This window comes from Delphinapterus leucas, chromosome 6 (assembly GCF_059928025.1).
Source record: "Delphinapterus leucas isolate spDelLeu-1000000601 "Yukka" chromosome 6, BTC_Dleu_Yukka2, whole genome shotgun sequence".
NCBI classification, from domain to species: domain Eukaryota; kingdom Metazoa; phylum Chordata; class Mammalia; order Artiodactyla; family Monodontidae; genus Delphinapterus; species Delphinapterus leucas.
This window is the reverse complement of record NC_143134.1, coordinates 87,886,197-87,914,187: the sequence shown is the minus strand read 5'-3', so window position 1 is coordinate 87,914,187 and position 27,991 is coordinate 87,886,197. Positions and strand designations below refer to the sequence as shown.

General features: G+C 39.4%; 1 protein-coding gene across 13 annotated transcripts in view; it reads right to left on the bottom strand.

Annotated features, from left to right (window-relative positions):
• UNC13B (unc-13 homolog B) overlaps window positions 1-27,117 on the bottom strand; it is a 217,056-nt gene extending 189,939 nt beyond the window's left edge. For 6 of the 13 annotated variants that reach the window (XM_089913350.1, XM_089913354.1, XM_089913353.1 and 3 more), the window contains exon 1: window positions 26,753-27,095. In XM_089913350.1, the coding sequence (XP_089769476.1) occupies window positions 26,753-26,774 (22 nt within the window). In that variant the 5' untranslated portion in view covers window positions 26,775-27,095. Of the gene's footprint in view, window positions 1-26,752 lie in introns of all 13 variants that reach the window. The other 7 variants (XR_016393585.1, XM_089913351.1, XM_089913355.1 and 4 more) reach the window with 4 other exon arrangements.
• Between the last annotated feature and the right edge of the window lie 874 nt (window positions 27,118-27,991).

Below are 27,991 nucleotides of genomic sequence, written 5' to 3'. Positions count from 1 at the left end.
TTGATAATTGGAGTTCCTGAAGTTGATACAAGAACAAATGGAACAGAAGTAATATTCAAATACAAAAGGAAGTTTTCTTCAGATGAAGAAAGAGCTCAAGCGTATCAGATAAGATTAATAAAAAAAAAAAGAAGGGATCAGTACCTAAAAATATTTTAGTGAAAAGCACCATCTATAGACATTCTTCTAATGACAAAATGACAAAAAATGGCAATCCAGGAACTCTATACCTAGCCACTTGGCATTCACCTATGAAAAGGAGTCCATTATGCTCTAGGTGCCTTGCTAAAATAAACACTGTATCATTGACCCTGAGCTAAGGAAAGCAACCCAGTGCAATTCTTCATGTATTTAAGTACCTATATCTACAACATGACCCCACCATCCTGTCCCTCTTTGATTAAATCAAGGGTGATCATCAGCCCCAAGGATAATCAGTAGACTACATAGCATCTTAACAGATGTTTTGAAAGAAAAACTATGCTAGAAATAAGCATTCATAAGGGATAGTGACTGACCAAATCAATCAGCACCTCATTTAGGGAAGAAAAATGTGAATCACACAGACAAGTCTGAGAAAAAGTGAGGACAAAAGTAAGAAAAAAAAAAATCAAGGAGAAAAACCAAACACTTATTATGTCTCCACTCCACAATGACAAATTCCTGAGGTTCAAGTGGTAACAAGATAGCCTGTTTATTACAATTGCATTCACACTGAACAACCTTTTAATTCCCCAAGTAAGCTCTATTCTCTTGAGGGTCTGATTCCTGTTCTTCCTAGGAAACCTAGATGTGTGGCTTTGCTGGTTTTCACAAGGGTAGGCTTACACTTGACAATTATCTTCATATCTTTACTCCTTATGTATCCAGAAGTGAGAAGGAAAACTGCATTTGAGGGATCTCTAGTAGTTCGATTATGGTTGGAACTTAAAGAGTGGGGACAGAAAATGGCAAGAGTGAAGGTGAAAGCCAGGGATGACCATCAAGTGCCTTGGAAACCAGTCCAAGGAATTTGGAGATCGACTTTATCCTAAGGGATTTTAAGCAGAGTAGTACCCTGATCAGATTTATATTTTAGAAAAGTAATTCTGGCTGCTGTATGTAGAATAAACTGGAGAGAAGCAAAAACCAATAAAAAGGCTATTGCAGAAGTCCAGGTGAGAGAGAGAGAATGGTAGCCTCTACCTAGGTAGGAAGAACTAGAAGGGAGATGAAGCTAAGAAGAAAAAGGTGATGACATTCTTGACATGAAACCCAAAGACTGAGAAAGCTGGAGCAACCACTACAACTCATGGCTATAATCTTGTAGAACCGGAGATGCACTGAATGCTGGCCACCCTATACCCACAGATAAGATACAGCATAAAGAAAGCAAGGAGGAAAGAGATGAGGGGGAGAGAGTAACAAATAAATAGCTTCTACTTTAACACCTTGCTTGCCCTTGCAAGTACTAAACAAGTTCGCCTTGGGAATTCCCTGGCGGTCCAGTGGTTAGGACTCGGCACTTTCATTCCCATGGCCAGGGTTCAATCCCTGGTTGGGGAATTAAGATCCCACAAACCGCATGGCATGGTCAAAAAAAAATTTTTTTAAGTTCCCCTTAAAGAAACTTCCAATGTGAAGGAGGGGAGACTGCTGTTTATGGTAACAAAATGTATAGTACTTACTGATTGACCCTTTAAACTATACACACATATAGCTTTGATAAAAATTTCTTTTTAAAAAAAGCAATGTCTGGCAGGAAAGAACAAAGCAGAAAAAAAGTTAAAATACAGATAATAGATATATGAGGATTAAGTTAATAAAGGTAAAGCACTTAGGTTCTGGCACATAGTAGGCCATCAATAAATGTTAGCTATGATGATAACTGTTAATGTTGTTACCAAAAATGGCAGAAAGCAATTATGCAAAAAAGAAAATCCATTAATAAACATAGGCTCCTGTCCTTAATAAGGACATCCACAATACACTTCATTTCCACATGTTCAAAATATTCATTCTTCAACACCACACATTAATATTATCTCTCTTACCAAATTTCCCAATTTTTTTCCAACATACTATCAGTCAAAGATAGTCTCCTTGCTCCAAATTCCCACAGCAGTTTATATGCATCTCTTACTTTCTACCTCCCCCTGGCAATTACTTATATCAAAATCTTAACTCCTATAATGGGCAAAAACTCTTTAAGGCCAGAATTCTTTTTTTACTCATCAGATTACTTCTGTAAAATTCCTTGAATGTAATCTTGGTAAGGGGTCCCTGAGACAATTCCTTTTTTGGAACCCATAACACTCCCCCAAACAAATACCATAAATACTTCTTTGCAACAAGACTTTCCTTGGTAACCAATTTGGTAACTACAAATTCCCTCACATAATTAGAAAATATGGGCGTTACATATAAAATTGATTGATGCAATGTAATTATAATAAGGCAGTTTTGAGTTTAGATGCCAATGCTACACCTAAAATATAAACATGGAATTGGCTTTTACTTATATATTTTTAGGAATAATGGATTATCCGTGCCCAATCCTTAATGCATAGACATATTAAAGAGTAAAGGCCACATCTATTTGGCCCCATAAAACATAAGGACCAATGGCCATTTCTCTGGGATAGTTAGAGACAATAGAACTAGTAGCTGAAGGACTGAGGTTCTTTGGGGACCCAAAGGCTGTCAGAAGAACTCTACCCATCATTCTTTGATGTTGATATACAATGAAACAAACAAAAAAAACCCCTCAATTTTCATATTTGACAAAGGAATCCTCCCTTTCTTCCCCACTAGACCTTGGGAGACAACATTAAAGCTTGCTTATGCTTTATCCAGATTTTGTAAGTCTGTATTCTCTGTACTAGGGGCCACTAATTTAGAGGTGTTAAACATTAGTCTTTATTCAGATTAACCCAGATGTACATTGTGTGTCAAGTATACTAGGCGCTAGTGGAATACAAATTTAAAAATGGGTGTCTTAAAGTCTGTGGGAAAATAGATGTAGAAATAGAAAGTTACAACACAAATGCTACAATGGAGATAAATACAAGACACTGGAATGGAATAGGATTATAGTGATGATAGTGAGAACTGCGAAAACAACAACTACAACTAACAGTTTTGAAAACACAGTGCCACTTAATCCCTTAAATGCTGATTTAATCCCCACAGAACTATGAGATAAGCAGTGGTATTATTTCCATGTTACACATAAGGAAACTGGGTTTGGGAGAGGTTTATACAATTTGCTCAAGGTTACATAGCCAGTAAGTAACAGAGCTGGGGCTCAAACTCAGGCAGTTTGACTTCAAGACCTATCTACATTCTTAATCACTATGGTAAGTTGCCATTCTCCTGGTCTGGAGAGTATAGATATCTTTCCAGTAGGTATCCTTGTTAGCTTCCTCCATTTTGATTAGAAGAAGCTTAAAGAATTTAGTAATCTTTTCATTTCTCTCCTCAGACCTAGAGAAGGGCTCAATAAGTGACACCATTATATGAAATGCATGTACACTAGAGGGCTTTCCTGAGGAATTAGATGAGAAGGTTGCAAAGGTATATTGACCTTTACATGGATATTTTAATTGGAACTGGGTTTGTTTTTTTTTAAAGGGAACCTTTATATATATTATTTATTTATTTATTTATTTATTTATTTTTGGCTGCATTGGGTCTTTGTTGCTGCGCGCGGGCTTTCTGTAGTTGCGGCAAGCGGGGGCTACTCTTCATTGCGGTGCACGGGCTTCTCATTGCAGCGGCTTCTCTTGTTGCAGAGCACGGGCTCTAGGCACACAGACTTCAGTAGTTGTGGCTCGCGGGCTCAGTAGTTGTGGCTCGCGGGCTCTAGAGCTCAGGCTCAGTAGTTGCCGCGCACGGGCTTAGTTGCTCAGCGGCATGTGGGATCTTCCCGGACCAGGGCTCAAACCCATGTCCCCTGCATTGGCAGGCGGATTCTTAACCACTGCACCACCAGGAAGGCCCTGGGTTTTTAAAATATATTTGTCCCTCTCTTTTGAAGCTTTTCTGCCTGCTGCTAATGATGTTTTCTCTGTGTGTGTGTGTGTGTGTGTGTGTGTGTGTGTGTGTGTGTGTTTGGCAGGGGGGAGTAGAAATACTGTATAAAAGAATTTCTCGTTATCAGAATGTCAGCTCTCCTAACTCAGGAATGTAATAGATTTAAAAAGTGAGAGATATATACTGGGAAGCCATTGGAAGGTCAGGGTAGACAGGTAACATGATCTGATTTACATTTTTAGAAGACAGCTCTGATTACTCTTTGGAGAATGTACCTCAGGGGAGCACAAATGGAAGAAAGAAAATATATATATTGGATAGCTATTGCAGTGGTCCAGATGAGAGATGATGGTGGCTTGCACTAATGTAGTAGAGGTAGAGATGGTGAAAAAGATCTGAGAAAATAAAGTATGTGAAGGATTAAGAATTAGTTTCTGGAGCCAAGGCAGAGCAGATGAGCATTAGCAGTCTCTGGTATGCAGATGTTTTTACATTTTAGGTTCATTACTTCAATATTTACTGAGGGCCTACTGTCAGGCACTGTGCCAAGTAACACGGAGATAAAGATACCCTCTCTGCCCTCGAGGGTCTCAATCTCAAACTAGTATAGGAATGGCAGCACTAGACAATGTGCTGTTGATGCCTCAGATTCTGTTTGACTCTAATCAAAGCTGAATTACATTCTCCAATTTCAAGATCAAATCAACAATTTGATTTGCATCCAGGACCTTGAAGGGTTACAGTACTCAACATCCAAAAAAATCAAAACCAGCAAAAGACCTGATATTCTCAACTCAGTCCCCAATTGTTTGCCTAGACCCATCTTAAACTCAATTTCCCAAACTGTAACTGAGCTCCTTGGTCTTCATTTCATATTTTCATGGATCTAACTCATCCCTGCAATTTGATGATTGGTGCTGTTTCTCTAAATCTAAATAGGCAGACTGAAGGAATTACAAAATTATGAGGCTGGAAAATAGTAATTCTCTCTTTTCTGTACTCTTTCAACAGAGCACTGACAATGCCTTCTCCTTAGAAAGTCCCTGTGGCCCTAGGGATATAAGCAGTGCTAAGGCCAGAAGAAAGGAATCGAGGTAGTTTCTTAGGCCTGGATCTGCTCTAGGATTTAAAAGTGCAAGATAAAAGCTGGGTGCTGAGATTTCCTCAGTTCCCTACTTTGCTCACTGGAGAAGGAAAGGAGAAAGCAGATATAGGATCAGGAATCAGGACAAAAGCCCTGGCTAAGAATAAAGAGTGTATATTAACCTGAATAATCTGCTGGATGTGTCTCTCTTAAGACCCCTAAATACAGTGAAAGGTATATAAAGGGAAAGCACAGAAATGTTCAAGGCAAAGGAACACTGAAAGGAAAAGAGTAAAGTGGGAAGAACTTAGGAAAATATACTCACAAAGGAGAAATAACTAGCATAAGCTCAAGACTTAAAAACCAGCTTAGAGAAACTAGTGATTGTGAAAAGGGAATAACTGTGTTGATAAAGATGCCCACTAAGTGTTTTCATGGAAGATATACAAGAAAAAAAATTGGGCAAAATTCTTAGAAAGGTAGAGAACATTTATAGGTATGAATGAATATAAAAACACCTTCAGTTCTTACCTTTTCAGGCTTCAGAAATGATGGCTAAGAAGCAGCTTTATACAAATGTAAAATAACGTAGAATAAACTTAACATATCAAGTATATACTTTTTAAAAAAAACATGAAACCATTTCATGAAAGGAGAAAAAAGCATGCTCCAAAAAAAAAAAAATCTACAGGACATAAAAAAATTTTCTTAATAACAACTTAAAAAAATACACTAAGAGGCCCTGAAGAATTAAAAGCAGAAATTTTTATGATAAATAGATTTGAAAGAGATTAATACTATAAAGTAAAATGAATAGTATGTTGTGCAAACTACAAGGTGTTTTATTCATTCAACATTTTATCGAGGGCCAATTATGTATAAGAAACTTAAGGGAGGTCAGAAAAGTGACTATGACATCACCACTGCCCTTAAAGAACTGAGTCTAGCAGGGAAGCAGCCATATTATCCAAACAGGGAACAAGAACTATAAGAGAATTGTTGACACATATTTGTCTCTACTTCCCCAATTCCCAGTGATTCTTAACCATTCTAGTCTGGCTTCCACTCCCACTACTCCACTGAAACTGCTCTCGACAAGGCCAGTCAACTCCATGCCACCAAATCCAACGGACACTTTTCAATTCTCATCTGACTCTATTGTAAATTGACAACTCACTCTTTGAAATAGACTCATCTTGACTTTCATGACATCTATTGATTTGTGTGCTGCATATGAGTTTGCTCCTTTACAGTCTCCTTTGCCATCACCTCCTCCTCATCTACCAACCCCTCAGATTGCTGGAGTCCCCTTGAGCTTGGTCTCATACCCTCTTCTCCCTTTCTATTTATTCTGTAAATGATATCATCTGCTTCCACGGTTTAAAATACAATCTCTATGGTTACAATTTCCAAATGCCCATCTGCAGACCAGTCTTCCAGGTTTCTCAAACTTAATATTTCTGTAAGTGAACTCTTGATTGATCCTCCCACCAAGTCTATTCTTTCACCCAATCTTTGGTACCTCAGTAAACAGCACTGCCATCCAGCTGCTCAAGCCAGAAACCTGTGAATCAGCTCTGAAGGACCCCTTCTCTGTCACCCTCCATTTCCAATCAATCAAGTCCTGTCAATCCACCTACTTAATAGTGCTCAAATCAATCGACTATTCTGTATCTCCACTTCCACTAACCTAATAGTTTAAGCCATCCTCATATATCACCTGGTCTACTGCAGTAGACTACTAATTAGCCTCCAATTTTCAATCCTGCCCTCTCCAATGTATTCTACACCCATTCTACCCCATGAGTTTTTTGGGTTTTGTTTTTTGGGTTTTTTTGGGCATACCACATGACTTGCAGGATCTCAGTTACCTGACCAGGGATTGAACCCAGGCCATAGCAGTGAAAGCCTGGAATCCCAACCACTAGACCACCAGGGTACTCCCTATCCCATGATTTTTTTTAATGTAAATTAGGTCCTTCAATGGCTGCCCATTAGAAATCGAAACTCTTTACCATAGCCTAAAATTCTGCCTGATCTGGCCCTGCTTACTTTTCAACTTCTCTGGCTTTACTCTCTTCCCTCTATTCTAGCCTATCATTGGGCCTTCTTTCAGTTCCTAGAATACTATAATCCCTTTTCACCCACAGGATCTTCCAATGGGACCATTTCCTCGATCTGGAAGGCTCTTCCTCCACCCCATCCCCAATAGTCTACTGATTAGCTCCTTCTCACCTTTCAGGTTTTAGTTTAAATGTCCACATTTCAGAGAGGCCTTCTTTAACCATTCATTGCAAATATAAAACCCTCTTATTTATTCCCAGTTCTTTTTCTTTAAAATATTTATGACGATTTATATTTACATATTTATTTTTGATCACCTATTATCTTCTCACCCACTAGTCTATGACTTCCATGAGAGCAGGAACCATGTTCTGTTATCTACTACTCACTCAACCTGGCACCCTGTCAAGTGTCTACAACATAAAAGGCACTAACAAATACCTGCTAAATGAATGATAAATGGATGTACGAAAAGATGCTATAAGGGACCTAAAGAAAAAAAGATTCTGATTTTCAATTGGGATTTTCTTTGGATTTAGTTTGGTGTGGGTTGTGGAGAGGGAGGCAGATATAAGCAGGATCACAAACAGGTAGTCATTCTTCAGCTGGAAAACGAGAATACAAGTAAGAGCATATGCAAAGGCATAGCACTATGGAAATGCATGCCTTCTATAATTAAAACAGTATTTCACACAGCTCCTTGGGGCAGAGTCCCAAGTGAGTTTTCTATAAAGTCCTGGAACTCATGGTGCTTTTTACAAAACACTAAGAACACTTTTCTTTTTTTGCGGTACGCGGGCTTCCCACCACTGCGGCCCCTCCCGCCACGGAGCACAGGCTCCGGATGCGCAGGCCCAGTGGCCACAGCTCATGGGCCCAGCCGCCCCGCGGCACGCGGGATGCTCCCGGACCAGGGCACAAACCCGCGTCCCCCGCATCGGCAGGCGGACTCTCAACCACTGCGCCACCAGGGAAGCCCTAAGAACACTTTAAAGAATTTACTGAAATTACTGTAAGGAGAAATTCTAACCACAAGGATATTAATCACAGTTACATTTGTATAACATGGGTTCGTGCCCCAGTCCGAGAAGATCCCACATGCCGCGGAGCGGCTGGGCCCGTAAGCCATGGCCGCTGAGCCTGCGCGTCTGGAGCCTGTGCTCCGCAACGGGAGAGGCCACAACAATGAGAGGCCCGCGTACCGCAAAAAAAAAAAAAAAAAGGAGATGCTGTGACAAGCCAAGGAATGCCACAGATTGCCAGCAAGCCAGCAGAAGTTAGGGGAGACTCATGTAACAGGTTCTCGAAAGGAACCAACCCTGCAGACACCTTGATCTTGAACTTCAAGCCTCCAAAACTGTGAGACAATAAACTTCAGTTGTTTAAGCCACCTTGTTTGTAGTACTTTGTTACAGCAGCCCTAGCAAACTAATACAATTGTAAATAATCTTTGATGACTATCCTTACAGATAATCAGGAATGTGTAAAAACTGTATTTTCCTAGGATCAAGTCCTAGAAGTGGAACTGCAATTAAATAAGCAGCACAGTTTTATGGCTCTTATTATAGCTAATCCTTGAACAACACCAGAGTTAGTGGCCCTGACCCTCTGCACAGTTGAGGTCACTCCCTGTGCGCAGTCGTTCCGTCTGCGAGGTCTCTCCAGGCGGTTTGGGATCCATGTATTCAAACTGTGGGGACTTCCCTGGTGGTCCAGTGGTTAAGACTCTGCGCTTCCACTGCAGGGGGCACGGGTTCAATCCCTGGTAGGGGAACTAAGATCCTGCATGCTGCACAGCTTGGCCAAAGAAATTAAAATCTGTGAATCATGTAGTACTATAGTATTTAGTACTACTGAAAAAAACCCCACGTATAATGAATCCCAGCAGTTCAAACCCGTGTTGTTCAAGGGTCAACTGTACATAACATCCCATGTGACTAGTCTTTTCTCAACAGGCTCTCATATATCCTTTAACTTCTCTCTAGGATCCCCAGAGGTGGTTAGGACAAGAATTACTAGTCCCCTTTTAAATACAGGAGAACAGGCTCAGAAAATTCAGTGCTAGTAATCAAACCTAGCCGTCTTTTCAAGACTAGAGCGGCACTGTCCGGTATGATAGCCTGCAGCCATATGTGACTATTTAAATTTAAATTAATCAAAATTAAGTAAAATTAAAGATTCAGTCCTAGGTTGTACCAGCCATGTTCAAAAGCTCAATAGCTACATGTGACTAGTGGCTGCCAATACCAAAGAGCACCGATGTGGAACATTTTCATCATCACAGCAAGTTCTATCAAATAGCACTAGATTAGAGCATACTGAGAATCCAGAATGCAGGCTTACGATGCTTAGCACAACAGATCTTTGAATAAGTACTAAAACTGGTTAACCAGGATCTTCAAGAAATTGCTCATGATGATTCAGCAGAGGACATCTCTAACACAATAAGGGCAGGAGCCAAGCTAAGACACATTGAAGCACAACTATAACAAAGTCCATCTGAGAAACCACAGGAGCCTCTCAAGGGTAATCACAAATGCTGTGACTCATCCTAGAAGAGCAGTGGGCAAATAACATGCATAGTAAGGTGGTAGATTCACACGTACAAAGAAAAATGTCTAGGTTGAAGCTCTGGTTCCATATTATAAAAACCGACGCTCAATAATTCTACTTTCTGGTTTTTTAACCTATGTCTACACTGAACTGAATTATCATCTTACTGGAAATCCTGGAAGATCACCTAAGTAGGTTAAGCCCTAGTTCTCAGGAAGTTCATTGTTCTCTAGACCTCAAAACAATGTGCTATTTTTAATAGATACCATTGAGTATTTAATCTGTGCCATGAATTGTACACTAAACTTTGTAAAGAAATGTGTGTTATTATTTAAATATTTTAAACATACAGAAAAAAATTATGACCGCCCCTGTACCTAATAGCTAGACTGACCAGATCTCAACATTTTGCTATATTTGTTTCAGATCTTTTTTCCCCCAAGATTTAATAATACATTACAGATACAATTAAAATACCTACTTAATCCCATTCCTTCCCTCCCTCCCTCTCTTGAAGTATCCATTATCCCGACAGTGATATGTGTCATTCCAGGCCAAAATTTTTTTACTACATATATTTGTGTCCATAAACAATATATAGTACTGTTTGGATGTTTCTAAATGTTAAATATATGGCATCAAACTGTATCTGTTTGCAACTTGCTTTTCTACCCTTTTTGGTTTGAGATTTATCATTATTGATAAATGAAGCTTAGTTTATTCATTTAACTTAGTTCAGTTTAGCATTCTATTTGATGAACATACCACAATTTATTTATCCAAACATCTACCGCGGGACTTTTAGGTTCTTTCCAAATTCTTGCCATTCAGATAATGCTCCAATGAACATCCTCCTGCATGTCTCCTTTGACATAAGCACATGGATTGGAACTCATTAGGATGTAAAGTATACGTATCTCAACTTTACTAGGTATTGCCAAATTGCGCTCCAAGTGGTCATATAATCATTCACTTCCACCTACTGCGTATAAAAATTCCCCAAACAATACTTTCCCAAAAAACCTTTATGTGTTAAATAATTTTCTAAATAAGAAATAATTTTCCATGTGCAATAACATTTTGAAGTAACAAACCAGCTTTCAGTTTTATAGCTCTTGGAATAAAGACCAAATCTGTATAAATACAACAAAATCCAACAAGGCCAAAATATCCCTTATGACTTCTCCAAGGCTGTCTTTCTTTCAATGCCTATCTATGAAACAGGAGCTGTGGTAGGCACTTAATCCTAACAACATTACAGAAAAATGGTTTTCAAACTTTTTTTTAACCCAGCCTATAGTAAGAAACATATCTTACATTGCAACAAAGTTCCCATCTGCTTACATCCATGTGTATTAATATATATGTATACTATGAAACAAAAGTCTCACAGAATAATACTTTCCCTTATAGCTGCAACTCTATTCTCTATCTTTTTCCCCTGATGCTGGTCACTCACTAAGCTGATTTCAAGACTAATGAATTGTACCTACAGTTTGGAAAAAACACTGCAGTACAGTGTACAACTTCCACTTTACATATTAACTAAAACAGAGGTTAAATAACTTACCCAAGGTCTCGGACTTAAATAAACAGTGAAATCTGGAATTCAAACCCAGTTTCAAAAGCCACACTTCTTGCAGTCCATAGCATTCTCCCTGCAATACACTATTAGTACTAAATCCACACCAACGGAAAGAGCTAATGCTTCAATTTATGCTCACATGAACCAAAGCAAAGAAAAATAAATTCTGTAAAAATATGGTGATATGATTAAACAAAAGTTGCAAACCAGTAATATACATATGATTTCATTCATGCATTATATTCCTGAAAGAGTCAAATATCAGTGCTAATCTTCCACGTTACTATGCTATTTATCATAACTTAAGTATGGATGAAGTATAAATATGCTACCCTGTCCTTGGAAAAAAATAACTTAATTTCTCAAAGAATCAAAAATTTACTGCCTGTGAGCTCCTTCTCAAACCAAAAGACAAACAACTTACTTACGTCAAACTTTAACAAAGCCAATGACTAATTCTAAAGTAAATACAGTCCAGGTTATAACCGAGCATGTGCAAGTGTGCAAATGTATCTTTTTCAATGTTTTCTAAATAAATAAACCTCAGTTGGAATTGAGTTTACATCAATACACAACCAAATTTCTATGGTTACTATTTATTAGAAATAATTCCAGCTTGGTTATACATGGATAGCACAATGTCAGTCTAGCCATCTATCCACCTAATTCCTCCATTAGGCAGCTCATTCAGGCTACAGTAGAATGTAAAGAAAAATTCGAACATTATTTGATTCATTTGGCTTAATGTTTTAACTTCAATACCTAAAATTATTATAGTAAAATCTCTTACTTTGCACATATATCATAACTACTTCTTGGTCTTTATTAAAATCCATTAAATATCCCACAAGGGAGCCCACAGGTTATTAATTGCTCATAAATAGCTGATACATACACACACTAAATCAAATCAAATGTTTATTGAGCATTACTTATTATGTGAAAGATTCTGTGGCCCTGTTTAAAATATCTCAAACTAGCTACAAGCTAGAATTACTCATTAATATGTGTGTGGGCGCACATCCACACGTGCTCGTGGTATAGTTTTTAACAACTCCCTTCTCCAGTTGCAACAAAAAGTATAGACCTAGATCTCAAGAAAGGTAGAGAACAAGTTTTCTGGATGTTATGGAAATAGCATTTACAGATCATAGCAAGAAACACCAGTTAACACCCTGACAGGAGAACAGAGGTTGTAAGTGACTTTAGACTGGAGTTCTGCTAGAAATGTCTGGATCATTCCAACCAAAGCAACAGCTACTGACACCACAAAGACATGTTTTGCAACTAATCCTCAAATATCAAATACTGGTATCATTTCATTTCAATGAGTTATTATGATTTCATTACAGTGATCTCTTTTGGTTTTTTTAATAAATTTATTTTTTTAATTTATTTTTGGCTGCATTGGGTCTTCGTTGCGGTGTGCGGGCTTCTCACTGTGGTGGCTTCTCCTGCTGCGGAGCATGGGCTCTAGACGCGTGGGCTTCAGTAGTTGTGGCGCGTGGGCTCTAGAGCGCAGGCTCAGTAGTTGTGGTGCACGGGCCTAGTTGCTCCATGGCATGTGGGATCTTCCTGGACCAGGGCTCGAACCCGTTTCCCCTGCATTGGCAGGCGGACTCCTTTTTTTTTTTTTCTTTTGCGGTACGCGGGCCTCTCACTGTTGTGGCCTCTCCGGTTGCGGAGCACAGGCTCCGGACGCGCAGGCCCAGCAGCCATGGCTCACGGGCCCAGACACTCCACGGCATGTGGGATCTTCCCGGACCAGGGCACGAACCCGCGTCCCCTGCATTGGCAGGCAGATTCTTAACCACTGCGCCACCAGGGAAGCCCCCCCAAAGACTCTTAAACCGCTTTAATATGATGCGTACTCTCACACTACTCTAATGAAACTTGCTCTAGTTTTCAAATCCAATGACATTGTTTTTCTTTATTCTCAACCAGTATCATTCATCTCTATCATTTGATCGTTCCTTCTTGAAACTCCCTTTAGTCTAGGCTTCAGACACTGACACAGCACCTCCATTTTCCTACAGTTCTGATCACACCTATCAATTCTTCTGCCCATTCCCATAGGTACAGCATTAGCTCATTTTTCTCCTCTATTATCCTCTATGTACAATTTTATTCACGCTAATGGCTTTATTACCAAATAACTACAACTCCCAAAATTTATCTCTAATGCAGGCTTCTCTACTAAGCTACAGATCTACATTTTCAGGTACCATTTTCAAGGGTGATCTGCAACAAGACAAATACTTCCCAACTCAACATATTTTTTAAGTAACTTATCTTACAGACACCATGAACTCAGCTGAACCTAACAATTTTCCTTCCTCTCTATATATTTTCTTCCTCAATTGAGAAGTCTAGGATGACTTTCTGACTTAGATAAATAGATGTCACAGAGCAGGATGAAGATCATTAACACTATTTTCATATTAAAATAAGTGCTCACTCAATGCCTGGGAGAGTGCTAATCATCTTCCCAATTATCTCAGCAATACTTTGCTATAGCTATTGTCACCATCTCTAGTACTACCACCTTAGTACAAGCCTTTATCCATCTCTCACCTGGACACTCCAAGTGGACCCCCTGCTTCCACTGTTGCTAGCCATGGCTTCCCACTCCAGTCCATTCACCACAAACTGGACATTTGCAAAATATAAATCAAAGCATCTTTGATTTATAGTCTCTGCCTACCACTCTTCCAATAACCCCTTCCTTTTCTCCTTCACCTCAAAATATTTGCTTCCAACTCACTTTGCATGAAAAACTTACCTCAGGTCTCTGATGGATGGTTCCTTCTCATCAATCAGGTCTCAGCTCAAATGTTACCTCCTCAATGAGGCCTTCCTTGAAAATCCTCCTTCAAATAGCTCTCCCACTCAGATCACTCTCAATCCCTTTATCCTACTTTCTTACCTTCACTGTACTTATCATTGCCTGAAATCATATTATTTTTTATTTGTGTATCTCCTTTTAATAGGAGCTTCATAAATACTTTGAATGGATGTATAAATTTTAAAGATGTAGAAATTAAGGTTCAATGGCGTTAAGTAACATATGTAAGGATATACAACTTATAAGTGGTGGAGCTGATATATTCACCAACTGAGGTCTGCCTAAAACCAAAACTTTTAACATCTACCCTATATCACACTAGTAAAGCATAGTAAGAGTAAAAGCTAGAAAGACAGACTGGGGAATATAATCAGATAGTCAGATAATGAAGTCTGAAATTATAAAAGCAGAGCACCATTCCAAGAAGTGACATGCTCTATGATGTGATCATGGGTTTAGATGGCTGAAATGAGGTGGACAGAGGTTTATATCTGTATCATTCACCGCCCTCTCCTTGGCAACCAGACTTCTTGTATCCATTTGCAGATGAAGGCTCTACAAATCTGGCTCATAACTAATAACAGTAGACAGAAACACAAGTGAGCTAGCCCTTTGAATCATCTTTATCCCACTTTGAATCACATGTAAAAGCAATTACCTTCCCACTACCCAGCCCCTCCTTAGTTGCTAGGCAGATCTTCCTCATTCATGGCCCTCTGGCCTCTTCTCAATATCACTCATAGTAAAACACTATGGAAATTAATAAAGCAAACAGTTGTAAGAGAAAATTAATAGCCTAACACAATCCACAGGCCTATTTGTTCTCCAGTCTCAAATAAGTACTAAGAACTAAATGGACAGAAATAGAAGAAGTAATAGAATTTTTAAAAAGATTTTTCTTTTTGGAAAGCTGTATTTCCTAGTGATTAAGAATTGATTTTTTCCTATTTTATATATTTAGCAGAATACAGTTTGTATACATACACCGTAACACAAACTTTCTCCTGTCATATTTTTACCACATATTTTATCACTATGGGGTTCACTAGCACAAAAAAAAAGAAGCCCTGATAACTCATTTTCCTTTGATGCCATGAGCTGCTCTCAAATGTTCAGTGGATAGTTGCTTTTGGAGATTACACCTGAGAATTACCAGTTCACTTTTACTGAAGAGACAAATAGAAGAATGCAACAATTTCCTTTATGAAGCTGAACACAAAATTCTACCACATGCCTACATTTTTATTTCATTTCTCAGTAATCACAGAAAGGATCACAACAAAGCATGAAATGCAAAGCTGGTCATCTAAGCTTCCTCATCAGAAGCAGCTACACCTAAGTATTCTATACAGAAGGAAGTAAGTTATTTTTCAATAGCCCTAGGAAAATGGAGCTCACTGCTCTTCTGTGACAGTTCAAATCTCATCAAAAAATTTGGTCCTTTAGTATCCTCCAATAGTTACCTATTAGTTGCTGTTGTTTTCAGTATTATGAAGTCATGGATTTAAGCATAGTTGATATGCTTCAATTCTTGTGGTTGTTATCCTTATTGATATTGCAACTTGCCCATCTTTGGCCATTAGGAGCCTCTCACTGATAATATCTTGATATGTATCTTTTCAGCCTTTTCCCCCATATAGTTACATACCATTTGACCATTCTCCTCACCCCTTTTTTCTTTTCTCATTGAGCTCCATTTTCACATGCATTTTCTCATGTCAGTAATTTTTTTAAATTTTTTATCTTGCAATTTCAGACTTACAGAAAAGTTGCAAAAATAAAAATATGTTAACTGATCTCTTTAGAAAATGATATTCTTTTTTAAAAGTATGTAATGTCACTAAGTTCAGGGGCTATGCTGTTATCTTGTTAGGCATCATAAACATGAACTCAATATTTCTTTCAAAAAATGAGGGCCGGGCTTCCCTGGTGGCGCAGTGGTTGAAAGTCCGCCTGCCGATGCAGGGGACACGGGTTCGTGCCCCGGTCCAGGAAGATCCCACATGCTGCGGAGCGGCTGGGCCCGTGAGCTATGGCCGCTGAGCCTGTGCATCCGGAGCCTGTGCTCCGCAATGGGAGAGGCCGAAACAGTGAGAGGCCCGTGTACAAAAAAAAAAAAAAAAAAAAATGAGGGCCACAAATGATGTGAGGCATCATTTTGAGCATAACGGATCTCGTCAGGTCATTAAAAAAAAAAAAAAAAAAGACATTACCAAGCCTACAGGATTAACATGTAAAAAGTATGTATTAATGCCTGTGAAGTAGTTTGAGAACCTGGCCAAACTCCCTTTTTTTAAAAAATGAATATTAGGAATACAGTTACTAGGAGGTAGGTTTTGGAAAACTGTTTTATATTATCAGCTACAGTTGAACATAACCAATGACCAAGAAATTTTAATCCCAGATATATATATATCAGATAGACATACAAAGGTAGGACTAAAAGATACAAAGTACATTTGGAGTGGTATTATAAAATCATAGTCCAAGATGGAAAACAAAAATGTCCAGCAAAGGTAAATAAACTGTGGCATATTCATACAATGAGATACTACACAGTAATAAAAATAAACTACTGCTAAATGCATCAAGAGGAGGCATCTGACAAGCATAATGTTAAGCAGAAGCAGCCCAAAAGAAATATCTTATAATTCCATTTATGAAAAGTTCAATATGTCAATAATACCTCAATTTTAAAAAGCTCAAAAACAGGCAAAATATACTCTATCTTGCTATGAACCTAAAACTGCTCTTAAAAAATAAAGTTAATTAATTTTTTAAAAACAGCTAAACTACAGTGTTAGAGTAGGATAATGTTACCTTTGGGAAGATGGAAGGGAGTAATGACTGAGAGGAAGGGTACGGTGGGCTTCTGGGGTGTTAGTAGTATTCTATTTCTTGACCTAGGTGGTGGTCACATAAGTGTGTTCACTTTGTGATAATCCAGTGAGCCATACAAGTTAAGATTTGTGTATTTTCTTTTTTTTTTTTTTTTTTTGCGGTACACAGGCCTCTCACTGTTGTGGCGTCTCCCGTTGCAGAGCACAGGCTCCGGACGCGCAGGCTCAACGGCCATGGCTCACGGGCCCAGCCGCTCTGCGGCACGTGGGATCCTCCCAGACCGGGGCACGAACCCGTGTCCCCTGCATCGGCAGGCGGACTCTCAACCACTGCGCCACCAGGGAAGCCCGAGAGATTTGTGTATTTTCAAATATAAACTCAAAATGGATTAAAGACCTAAATGTAAGGTCAGACACTATAAAACTCTTAGAGGAAAACATATGCAGAACACTCTATGACATAAATCACAGCAAGATCCTTTTTGACCCACCTCCTAGAGAAATGGAAATAAAAACAAAAATAAACAAATGAGACCTAATGAAACTTAAAAGCTTTGGCACAGCAAATGAAACCATAAACAAGACGAAAAGACAACCCTCAGAATGGGAGAAAATATTTGCAAATGAAGCAACTGACAGGGGATTAATCTCCAAAATTTATAAGCAGCTCATGCAGCTCAATATCAAAAATACAAACAACCCAATCCAAAAATGGGCAGAAGACCTAAATAGACATTTCTCCAAAGAAGATATACAGATTGCCAAAAAACACATGAAAGGATTCTCAACATCACTAATTATTACAGAAATGCAAATCAAAACTACAATGAGGTATCACCTCACACCAGTCAGAATGGCCATCATCAAAAAATCTACAAACAATAAATGCTGGAGAGGCTACGGAGAAAAGGGAACCCTCTTGCACTGTTGGTGGAAATGTAAATTGATACAGCCACTATGGAGAACAGTATGGAGGTTCCTTAAAAAACTAAAAATAGAACTACCATACCACCCAGCAATCCCACTACTGGGCATATATCCTGAGAAAACCATAATTCAAAAAGAGTCATGTACCACAATGTTCATTGCAGCTCTATATACAATAGCCAGGACATGGAAGCAACCTAAATTGTCCATCGACAGATGAATGGATAAAGAAGATGTGATACATATATACAATGGAATATTACTCAGCCATAGAAAGAAACAAAATTGAGTTCTCTGTGGTGAGGTGGATGGATCTAGAGTCTGTCACACAGAGTGAAGTAAGTCAGAAAGAGAAAAACAAATACCGTATGCTAACACATATATATGGAATCTAAAAAAAAAAAAAAAAAGGTTCTGAAGAACCTAGGTGCAGGACAGGAATGCAGACATAGAGAATGGACTTGAGGACACTGGGAGGGGGAAGGGTAAGCTGGGACAAAGTGAGAGAGTGGCATGGATACATATACACTATCAAATGTAAAATAGATAGCTAGTGGGAAGCAGTCATGTAGCACAGGAAAATCAGCTCGGTGCTTCGTGACCACCTAGAGGGGTGGGACTGGGAGGGTGGGATGGAGACCAAGAGGGAGGAGATATGGGGATATATGTATATGTATAGCTGATTCACTTTGTTATAAAGCAGAAACTAACATGCCATTGTAAAGCAATTATAGTCCAATAAAGATATCAAAAATGTAATAAAATAATTAAAAAATTAAAATGAATGACTAATCAAAAAAAGATTTGTGTATTTTAATATACATGTTATAAGTCAATAAAAAAATTTTAATATACAACTATCAAATCTTCTCTGAACTTTATTAAAGACAGTCCACTATAAGGTATGTATAAAACACCTCCCAAACTTAAAGAATCTTGCTTTAAAAGTTAGAAAAAATAGTGTGGTATTTCCCTGCTCTAGCAGGAACTTAACTTACTCTGCTTATCCCAAATCAGACCTAATAATCCTAATGGATTCTGAGTTTATCTAAGAAAGGAGATATTTTAAGACCTATGTAGATTGCTTGGGCTCTTATCTACTACATAACAAGCACAGAGAAGGTACTCAACAAATATTTACTAATGATACACAGCCCAAACTTTAAACAAACTCACATAGCAAAATCTGAAATATCTAGCACTGGTAAAATAGGATAAACACTCAGTCTGTTGGCCTAGAGTGCAACTTCCAGAAACCCCACCTCTAGAAACTAAAAAAATTACAGAATGTACCGCTTATAAGGAAGAACACAATTTATGACACTATCTTTGGCAGAGGAAATTGGTCCTTTCCCCCTTCTGCCTAGCTCAGACAAGGCACAATCAACTTCCTGATGCCATAGCTAAGCAAAAGACACCCAGAAGCTACTCTGCCTGTAAGGGCAGGGACTACTTGAACCATGTTGTGATGAAAACGTAGCAGCAAGGATTTAGCTGAGGCAGATGACAATGTTGGAGAAATGAGAAGAAAGCACTTGAGCAACCTGTTCTTATACCTAAAAACTCTAAAATAATTACTATTCCTACTTTCCAGAGTGGCAGTAAATCAAAATATATCTTTGGAGTCTCCCCAGGCTAGAATTAACCCACAATCAATAGGTGTCCTGAGTGTCCATCAGAGTTCACCTCCTAAGAGTTTCCCAGTAGTATCTGTTCAGTTAGTTAGATGGCTGATATGTAGTGATAAATTATGATAAGCTTTTCTAAGGGCAAGTCACAACATACATTGACTTGGTATAGTTCTCATCACTAGTGACATTGTTTTGTTCTGTTTTAAAAACACAAGTAATAAATGTTCAATATAGAAAAAATAATTTTTAAATAATACAAAGAAGATAAACAAGAAAAGTACAGGAAAATCACAGGTCAAACTTAAAAGAGCTGAGGTCTTTGGTATTTCTGGTAAGCATAAAATATTACCTACTGGTGAAGGACCTGCTTCTAATAGAGGATTACTGATATGAGAGATGTTGAGGCACTTGGTTTGCTAATGGGTCCAGGTGAGTGTAATTATTATGCCAAGAAAACAGCAATGAGCAAATCACACAGAAAGACCAGGTGGAAAGCTGATTGGCGATCTCCAAACATAATAAAACCATCTACAGGGATGTTCATTGTAGCATTGTTTATAGTAGCAAAATTATAAATTATATTGTTTATAAAGGCAAAATTTATAATAGTAAAAAAAATTCTGATCATCAATATGAAACTGGTTAAATTATATATGCTCATATAAGGGAATAGTACTCCATAGCCAGTAAAATGAACGATTTAAACTCACATAAGCTGATAGGAGGGACCCCCCTCGTGGTCCAGGGGTAAAGAATCCGCCTTACAGTGCAAGGGAGACGGGTTCCATCCCTGGTCGGGGAACTGAGATCCCACATGCCACGGGGCAACTAAGCCCTCGCGCCACAACTACTGAGCTCACGTGCCTCAACTGGAGAGCCTGAGTGCTGCAAACTACAGAGCCCACGGGCCCTGGAGCCTGCACGCCACAACTAGAGAGAAGCCCATGCGCCCCAAGGAAGAGCCCGTGCGCTGCAACTAAGACCCAATGCAGCCAAAAATAAATAAATAAAATAAATAAATAATAAATCTTTTTTTAAAAAGCTTATAGGAAAATATATCATTAAGCTTTTTAAAAAGTTGAATAATATTGTATACCTCCAACTGTAGAATCTATATACTCATACCTAATGAAAATTTCTATGATGGCCAAGAAAGAGTAAACAGTAGTTACCTCTGGGGAGTAAGAATAGGGAATGGAGACAGGAGAACTTTTTCCTTTAACTTCACATCCTAAATTGTTTGAATTTCTTATCATGCATATATATTATCTCTATAATAAAAACAAAACAATGAAAGCAATAAACAAAAAACTTAACAATGGTGTTGAGTGGGTGGCAGGACCATGATGATTTTTATTCTCCTTTTTACACTTTTCTGCATTTTCTCAATTTTCTATGATTAACAATATATTAGCATATATTGCTTTTTATACCTCCAAGACTATTTTTTTGTTTTTGATTTTTTAACAAGTCAAGTGTAGTCACTTCTGGTTCAAATTAGGGAGAGAAATCCAGCGCTCAGTTATAAACACTGTGGCAGTTACAAAGAAATATGGAAAGACTCAATTCTCAAAATGCTTATTTGTTTGGAGAAAACAGTCATGAACACCAAGACAACAAAAGTTAAAGAAAATCATTGATTTAATTTACTGGAGTTGCTTATGTGGTACTGGCTCCTATGGAAGCAAAAAGATATCAGTATTGTGAAGAAAGCTGTGCCGAATGTTTGAAGAAAGACTAAGTGAATTCTATAAAAGGGTGTTTTTTAAAATTCAAGTCTAACGTCCCACTCAACGTCAAAATTCCGTTTACCACTCATTCAGTCTCTGCTTAAAGTATCCTATGTCAAAAAATCCTCAAAAGTAGTCCATGCCATTAGTTAAGAACAACTCTGTTAAAGTTCTTCCTTATGTTAAGCTAAAATCTAATTTCCTATCATTTTCAACCACTGGTCAACTTGTCCTAGTTCTGTCCCCTGGAGCGAGAGTTTAGACAATTTTCATTTACTATTATGATCCTCCCCCCTCTTAAATCTTCTCAAGAACTAAACCTCTCAATTCATCAAATGGTTTCTACACCATTATTCTAATTATTCTTCTCTGAAGAAATTCCAGTTTCTCAGTGTGCCTCTTAGAATCAAATACCCTGACTGAACACAAAATTCCAGAACTGATCTGACTAGTGCTTTTATCTCCTTTGTTTGGGTCACCATGAGCACAGCACAAGACTAGTTGCTAGGCGGTATACAATTCATTGTCAATTTAATGGCACTGTTCAGACCATAAGTAATTTATGTTTTAAGGCATTTAAGAGTTTAAAGAGTGTAAAGAAGAAAGATCACTGTGGACTGAGGAACTGAGGACATTTTCAACAATAAAAGTTGAGACTGTAAGCTGGGAAATGAAGAATACATTTTTGATAAGCGGAAAACACAAAAAGACTATTTCAGAGAGTATAAATGTGGAACACTGCCAAGGCAGGAATGAACAAAGTTAGTGCTAATAAGGATAGGCAAGAACATAGGACCAAAAGGAGGGCTGGAGTCAGACTATTGAGAGCCCTTAACCTGCAGGGAATAGGCAGGTTAGACCAAGAAATTGACTTCTTGATTGAGATATCTGGAGATGATTAAATCAATACCAGTTTGCCAAATTCTACATCAGGTTAAATACTGTTTGAAATTTTTTTCTAAATTGAGGTATAATTTACAATGTTGTGTTAGTTACAAGCGTACAGCAAAGTGATTCAGTTATAATATATATGTATTCTTTTTCAGATCTCTTTTCCATTATAGGTTATTATGAGATACTGAGTATACTTTCCCATGCTATATAATAGGTCCTTGTTGTTTATTTATTTTATATATAGTAGTGTGTATATGTTAATCCCAAACTCCTAATTTATCTCTCTCCCCCAATCCCCTTTGGTAACCACAAATTGTTTTCTATGTCTGTGAGTCTATCTGTTTTGTAAGTTCATTTGTATCATTTTTTTAGATTCCACAAATAAGTGATATCATATAGTATTTGTCTTTCTCTGCCTGATTTACTTCACTTAATATGATAATCTCTAGGTCCTTCTATGCTGCAAATGACATTATTTCATTCTTTTTTATGGCTGAGTAATATTCCATACTCTGTGTGTGTGTGTGTGTGTGTGTGTGTGTGTGTGTGTGTACATATATATCTCACATCTTCTTTATCCATTCATCTGTCGATGGACATTTAGGTTGCTTCCATGTCTTGATGATTGTAAATAGTGCTGCTATAAACACTGGGGTGCATGTATCTTTTTGAATTAGAGTTTCCTCCAGACATACGCCCAGGAGTGGGATTGCAGGATCATATGGTAACTCTATATTTAGTTTTTTAAGGAACCTCCATACTGTTTTCCACAGTGGCTGCACCAATTTACATTTCCACCAACAATGTAGGAGAGTTTCCTTTTCTCCACACCTTTTCCAGCATTTACTGTTTGTGGACCTTTTAATGATGGCCATTCTGACTAGTGGGAGGTGATACATCACTGCAGGTTTTTTGTGGGTTTTTTTGATTGATTGATTTCTATTTTGGGCTGTGTTGGGTCTTTGTTGCTGCATGTGGGCTTCTCTCTAGTTGTGGCGAGCGGGAGTTACTCTTCATTGTGGTGTGCAGGCTTCTCATTGCGGTGGCTCCTCTTGTTGCAGAGCACGGGCTCTAGGTATGCGGGCCTCAGTAGTTGTGCCTTGATGGCTCTAGGCAGGCGGGCCTCAGTAGTTGTGCCTTGTGGCTCACGGGCTTAGTCGCTCCACGGCATGTGGGATCTTCCTGGACCAGGGCTTGAACCCGTGTCCCCTGAATTGGCAGGTGGATTCTCAACCACTGCGCCACCAGGGAAGCCCTATCACTGCAGTTTTGATTTGCATTTCTCTGATAATTAGCAATGTTGAGCATCTTTTCATGTGCCTACTGTCCACCTGTATGGCTTCTTTGGAGAAATATCTGTTTAGGTCTTCTGCCCATTTTTTGATTGGGTTGTTTATTTTTTGTTATTGAGTTGTATGAGCTGTTTGTATATTTTGGAAATTAAGGTATTGTCAGTCACATCGTTTGCGAATATTTTCTCCCATTCTGTGGGTTTTCTTTTCATTTTGTTTATGGTTTCCTTTGCTGTGCAAAAGCTTTTAAGTTTCATTAGGTCCCATTTGTTTATTTTTATTTCCATTACTCTAGATAAAAATATTGCTGCAATTTATGTCAAAGAGTCTTCTGCCTATGTTTTCCTCTAAGAGTTTTATAGTATCCGGTCTTACATTTAGGTCTTTAATCCATTTTGAGTTTATTTTTCTATACGGGTTACAGAATGTTCGAATTTCATTCTTTTACATGGAGCTGTCCAATTTTCCCAGCACCACTTATTGAAGAGACTGTCTTTTCTCCATTGTATAGTTTTGCCTCCTTTGTTGTAGATTAATTGACCATAGGTGTGTGAGCTTATTTCTGGGCTCTCTATCCTGTTCCATTGATCTATATGTCTGTTTTCGTGCCAGTACCATACTGTTTTGATTACTGTAGCTTTGTAGTATAGTCTGAAGTCAGGAAGCATGATTCCTCCAGCTCTGTTCTTCTTTCTCAAAATTGTTTTGACTATTTGGGGTCTTTTCTGTCTCCATACAAATTTTAAGGTTTTTTTGTTCTAGTTCTGTGACAACTGCCATTGGTAATTTGATAGGGATTGCACTGAACCTGTAGATTGCCTTGGGTAGTATGGTCAATTTAAGAATATTGATTCTTCCAATCCAAGAACACAGTATGTCTTTGACTACATGGAAAAAGTTTCTAATTCAATTCTACTCCAAGATAGATGAACTAAAATTGAGTTATTATATAATATCATTACACAGGTTTCTTTCTGAATATGAACAACATTCCTAACTGCCAAAATATAATACAAGGAATGTCACTTTAAAAAGATTTATTTTTCAGGGCTTCCCTGGTGGCGCAGTGGTTGAGAATCTGCCTGCCAATGCAGGGGACACGGGTTCGAGCCTTGGTCTGGGAAGATCCCACATGCTGCGGGGCAACTAGGCCTGTGAGCCACAATTACTGAGCCTGCGCGTCTGGAGCCTGTGCTCCGCAACAAGAGAGGCTGCGATAGTGAGAGGCCCGCGCACCGCAATGAAGAGTGGCCCCCGCTTGCCACAACTAGAGATAGCCCTCGCACAGAAACGAAGACCCAACACAGCCAAAAATAAATTAAATAAATTTTTTTTTAAAAAAGATTTATTTTTCAGCTTGGTGCTTTGTGATGACCTAGAGGGGTAGGATAGGGAGGAAGGGAGGGAGGCTCTAGAGGGAGGGGATATGGGGACATATGTATGCATATGGATGATTCACTTTCTTGTACAACAGAAACTAACACAGTACTGTGAAGCAATTATACTCCAATAAAGATCTATTAAAAAAAATAATAATAAATAACAAAAATATTTTAAAAATAAAAAGATTTATTTTGATCCATTTCTGTAAGTTTCTCCAGCATGAATACCTTGCCATTTAATATGACTACTTCTGTACAAGGTAGCCACTTGTTTCCATAATTAATAATCTTCAGGATCTACGTTCAAAAGACAATGACCTGCTGGTCTCCAATCCTCCAGGTTCAAAAGGAGAAATATGACTAATGTAACATTAAAAAGAAAGAGTTTAGTTAGCTAACAGAATTTCTAGAAAATGAAAGCTTCCTGATATGAGAACAAATGAAAACAGCAGCAGCTCCTTCTCTAAAGTTTAAATTCAATTAAATAGGAATTTCTGGTTCAATAATGCTCCTGCCTGAAGAATCTTGCATAAGGGCTAGCTCTGTAATACAGTGTGGCAGCAGAGATTTAAACTGTCCAATAGACATTGCAAAACCCAACCTCTCCCAAATCCTGCTACTCAACAGCAGGGATCTAAAGGAAATAATAGATTCCCAGCTGCTGAGAGAAAATGTCTTACTAAAATCAAAGCAAAATTCTCATTAATGAAAAATCAACCATGAAAGAAGAAAATTTCTGTGTGTCTCATAATCCCTGGAAAGAGCCAAATCCATTCTGGGTTAAAGCAGATTTAACAACAGTGGAAGAGAAGAGAGGAAATCAGTTCCATTTGCCAGAAGCTGGGGGAAACGCTTAACAGAGATCACAAACAACAATGCTTCTAATCCATAGAGCCAAAAGAAACATGAACTCTATCCAGGAAAAGGTTCTTGTGGATAAATTCTCTCACTCACAACGAAGCCACCTTATTCCACCTAGCTCAACACAGATGTGATAGGCTGTAACTTGAATTTCCCAAGATCAAATTCAATGGGTAATCCAAACCCTGCTTTTTCTGATCAGATAATCTCTAAAATCACAGTCCCTGCATTCATTCAAAACCAGCATTGAGTTTCTACTACGTCAGGCACCCGGAATACAAAAACCATTAAGAAACAGTCTCTACCCTCATGGAGCTTAGTCCATGTACCTTGCCTCATCTTAAATCCCAAAGCTCTTGCCTTAAAATATTTTCTTAGGTGGGTCAGTGGAAAGGCAATAAAGGACTTCACCTTTAGTTACTGTGATAGAAGTAAATAGATAAATCATACTTCTTATGCTCTGCTCCAAAAGGAGAGAAGCCGACACACCTTTCCAAGTCGAATATGAGCACATTCTTAGCCTGGAACCCACAGAAGGAGCAGGGGACAAAGGCAAGCAATAAAGGGGTGCAAGCCAAGAAATACGCTGGAAGAAGGGATGTGACAGCTGTACCACTACACGTTCAAAGCGTGATTAAAAAGAACCTGCTACTAAGCCGACTGAGGTTTTACGGTGCAGGGAGAAGGAAGAAAAGAATAGGGGGCTGCCCGCTATGAACAGACACCAACTATCCGCGGTCCCTAGCTCGTTCACTCTCGCTAGAGGAGAGCGCCAGACACTGTTTAATAGGATCTGGGCCTGCCAGCCAACAACACTGTCACATGGCCACCGGCACGGAGAGCTAACAGTCCCTCCCCTCATAGGAGCATGAGGAAAAACAAGAGAGAATGGAAAGAACTCTTTAAATGTTCAAAAATGAGTTAACATAATGGTTCCCCGAGGCACGGATGGGACGTAAAGTTTGGAAAAGGTGGTAACCCGACGCCCACTGGAAGCCCGTGGAGACCCCAGGGAGACGTCCGCCCTTGCACCCCAGTCCGCGCACTCACCGCGCACACAGAGCAACGACATGGCCGAGGCGCCGGCGAGTCTCCGCCGCGTCCCAGCCCCGCAGCTGCGCCGGGCCGCTCCCTCTTTCCTCTCAGCAGGTGCAGCAGCTGTTCCCGCTATCGACCCCACGGGTCTCGCCGCTCCTCATGGTCCCCTTCGCAGGCAGCCTCCCGCCGCTCCCTCAGACCCGCTCCAATTTTCACCGTCTGAGCGGGCTCCCGATAGTGGTGAGTACCGGCCGGCAGGCGGGAGACTGGGCGCGGCACCGCGGCGCCATCGCTGAGAGGCAAGAGCGACCGGGACACCCTCCCCTCACTCCAGCCGGGATCCGGGAGAGCGCCGGGACAGAGCCAACCCGTGGCGCCCCGCCTCCCAGCCAATCAACTCACGCCCAGTCCGCCGACCCCGCCCCCTCACGGGCACGTAGGAGGTGGGGTCCCCTTCCGCTTTTCTTAGTGAAAGAATGAAGGCGGCTCCGCACACTAATTAGGCTTACTGCAGAGAGGGGCGGGCTTCCCCCTCACCTGTGTGGGGCGGGAATTGAAGCCTTCTGCCCCTCTCACGTGGGCGGGGCTTCCACCCAAGAACAGATTCTTTTCATTGAGAATTACTATCGGACTTCCTTCTGAGTCTATCCCTTGCAGCTTACTGTAACAATTTAAAAAGATCGTACCACACTTTGCTGTACACCTGAAACTAACATAATATTGTAAATCAACTATACTTCAATTTTAAAAAATGGACTTTAACAAGAAAAAAAAGCTTTTGAAACTTTGTATGGTGATGGATGGTAACTAGACTTATTGTGGTGATCAGTTTGCAGTGTATACAAATATCAAATCATTATGTTGTACACCTGAAACTAATATAATGTTATATGTCAACTATACCTCAATAAAGAAGGGGGCTACTATGCTTCCCCAGTGGCGCAGTGGTTAAGGATCCGCCTGCTAATGCAGAGGACACAGGTTCGAGCCCTGATCCGGGAAGATCACACATGCCACGGAGCAACTAAGCCTGTGCACCGCAACTACTGAGCCTGCACTCTAGAGACCCGGAGCCACAACTACGGAGCCCACGTGCCACAGCTACTGAAGCCTGCACACCTAGAGCCCACGCACCACAAGGAAGAGTAGCCCCAGCTCGCCGCAGCTAGAGAAAGCCCGCGTGCAGCAACGAAGACCCAAAGCAGCCAAAAATAAAAATAATAATATTAAATAAATAAAAAATTTTAAAAG